General features: G+C 50.3%; 1 protein-coding gene across 1 annotated transcript; it reads left to right on the top strand.

Annotated features, from left to right (window-relative positions):
- The first annotated feature begins 263 nt into the window (after positions 1-263).
- On the top strand, positions 264-1,578 carry LOC104839284 (heparan sulfate glucosamine 3-O-sulfotransferase 3B1-like). Its single transcript, XM_010579488.1, has 2 exons — positions 264-343; positions 960-1,578. The coding sequence occupies exons 1-2, from the start codon at positions 264-266 to the stop codon at positions 1,576-1,578; spliced, it is 699 nt and encodes a 232-aa protein (XP_010577790.1).
- Positions 1,579-2,250: the final 672 nt, after the last annotated feature.

Genomic DNA, 2,250 nt, shown 5'->3' with positions numbered 1-2,250 from the left:
GGCTCCTGTCCCGAGGTGATACAGGGGGCAACACGAATGTGAGGGGATGGGATGGCATGTGGTGTGGCAGGCAGGGGTGAGCAAGGAGGGGAGCTGGGAGCACCCAGGAGGAGCAAACGGCCACTCATATGGCTCCTACACCTTTCTGGGTTGCCTTGTTTAACACAGGGGACCTCAGGTTATCCTGCGGCCAAATCCTGCGGACCTTTAGCAAATCACACCCAATGCCTGGCCCAGGAGGGCTTTGAACTCTCAAGGGGACCATGGAGCAGGAGGGACTCTGGGCTGAGCCCCAAGCCCCTTCCCGCTCCCAGCTGGGAGAGCTTCCCAAAGCAGCTGGCATGTAGGATTTCTTTGGGTGAAAGAAGGAAATTGCTGAGGTCAGGGGGCTGATATTGCACATTTTTATGTGACATCAGCTTGCTGCCACCTTGAAAATACCAAAAGATAGAGTCTTACATCCCAGCCCTTGAAAATCCCTTGCACCTTGCAGAAAGGGAGTGTTGTTACTTGAGAAATTCACTGTTATTCCAGGGAATTTAAGCCAATGTGCAGGAAACCCCAGTGTGGGCAGAGAGGAATTTAAAGGGATAGGACATTAGGACTGTAGAGATGTGCTCTGTTCTTACAGTGCCATTGCAAGAAGGGAGGTGAGATCCCCCTCAAGTTCTTCAGAGGCCTTGAATAAGGCAAAATGGATTTAAGTCTAATTCTAGGTAATAGGCAGCCAAAGGAAGTGGGAAACCAGGAGTGTGTTTAGATGCTTGGCTGAATCAGAGCACTGTGGGCCTCCTGACAATCCACTCAAGGAGGAAAGCGAGCTGGGCTGGAGGTGCGAGGCTCAGGAGCATCCTGCCCTTGGTACCCGGGACATCCCCGGAGCGCTGCTTGCCCTTAGCTCCCCCCACCCCACCCAGGGCCATTCCGCACTAACGTCTCCCTCTCTCCCTCTCTCTCAGAGACCTCATGCCCAGGACCCTGGAGGGGCAGATCACCATGGAGAAGACCCCCAGCTACTTCGTCACCAAGGAGGCCCCAGCCCGCATCTCCTCCATGTCCAAGGGCACAAAGCTCATCGTGGTGGTGCGGGACCCCGTGACCAGAGCCATCTCGGACTACACCCAGACGCTCTCCAAGAAGCCCGATATCCCCACCTTTGAGAGCCTGACCTTCAAAAACAGGACTACGGGCCTGATCGACACCTCGTGGAGCGCCATCCAGATTGGCATCTATGCCAAGCACCTGGAGAACTGGCTCCTCTACTTCCCCATTGGGCAGATCCTCTTCGTCAGCGGGGAGAGGCTGATCAGCGACCCCGCGGGGGAGCTGGGCAGGGTCCAGGACTTTCTGGGCCTCAAGAGGATCATCACCGACAAACACTTCTACTTCAACAAAACCAAGGGGTTCCCCTGCCTGAAGAAGGCGGAAGGCAGCAGCAAACCCCACTGCCTGGGGAAGACGAAAGGCAGGACCCACCCCGACATAGACCAGGAGGTGGTGCAGAGACTGCGGGACTTCTACCGGCCCTTCAACATGAAGTTCTACCAGATGACGGGGCAGGACTTCGGCTGGGACTGAGGCTGAAAAAAATAATTTAAGAAAAGGAAAATATAATATAATATATATTTTTTTTACGTATCAGTAGAGAGGGGGAAAAATACAGAAAAAAAAATAATAGTTGTGCTGAAACATGATTTGTTCTGATTTTTTTTTAATTTTGACATTGCTTTGTTTCCTTTCTTCTCTCAGAGATGAGGTGATGCATCCCATCCAGAAAAGGAGGCTGTGAACAGCAACCTGGTCTTATTGACATCACCTGCAGCTTGGCTGCTTCCTTCGATAGGCCCAAGGTTTAGCACTGTCTCTGTAAAAAAAACGCAGGTGCAAAGTTTCTAGATGTCCTCAGGTCCACCTCCAGAAGGGACAAGTGTGCTTGGGGGAGCTCAGAGCCTTCTGGAAGGTCAGACGGATTTTGGCTTGCAAATGCCATTTTAGACCAGACCTCATCACTTTTGACAATGAAACAAAGGAGGCTTAATATCTAATTTGGCTTTCAAAACCTTACCTTAGGGGATTTTTTTATTGCATGAAAACTTTGGTGAAATTTTTTTCATTTATCCAATTTTTTGTTTGACTTTTGCCCCCCCTAAATCAAGCTCTTTTCATCAACCAAACTTATTTGTCATCTTATAGAAGCCAAACCCAATAATCCTTTGTTTTGTTTTGAGACAAAACGATTTTGGTAGCCAA

Source organism: Haliaeetus leucocephalus, unplaced genomic scaffold (genome assembly GCF_000737465.1).
Source record: "Haliaeetus leucocephalus isolate CR32 unplaced genomic scaffold, Haliaeetus_leucocephalus-4.0 Scaffold657, whole genome shotgun sequence".
NCBI classification, from domain to species: domain Eukaryota; kingdom Metazoa; phylum Chordata; class Aves; order Accipitriformes; family Accipitridae; genus Haliaeetus; species Haliaeetus leucocephalus.
Note: the sequence above shows the minus strand (reverse complement) of the source record. Positions and strands in the feature narration are given on the sequence as shown.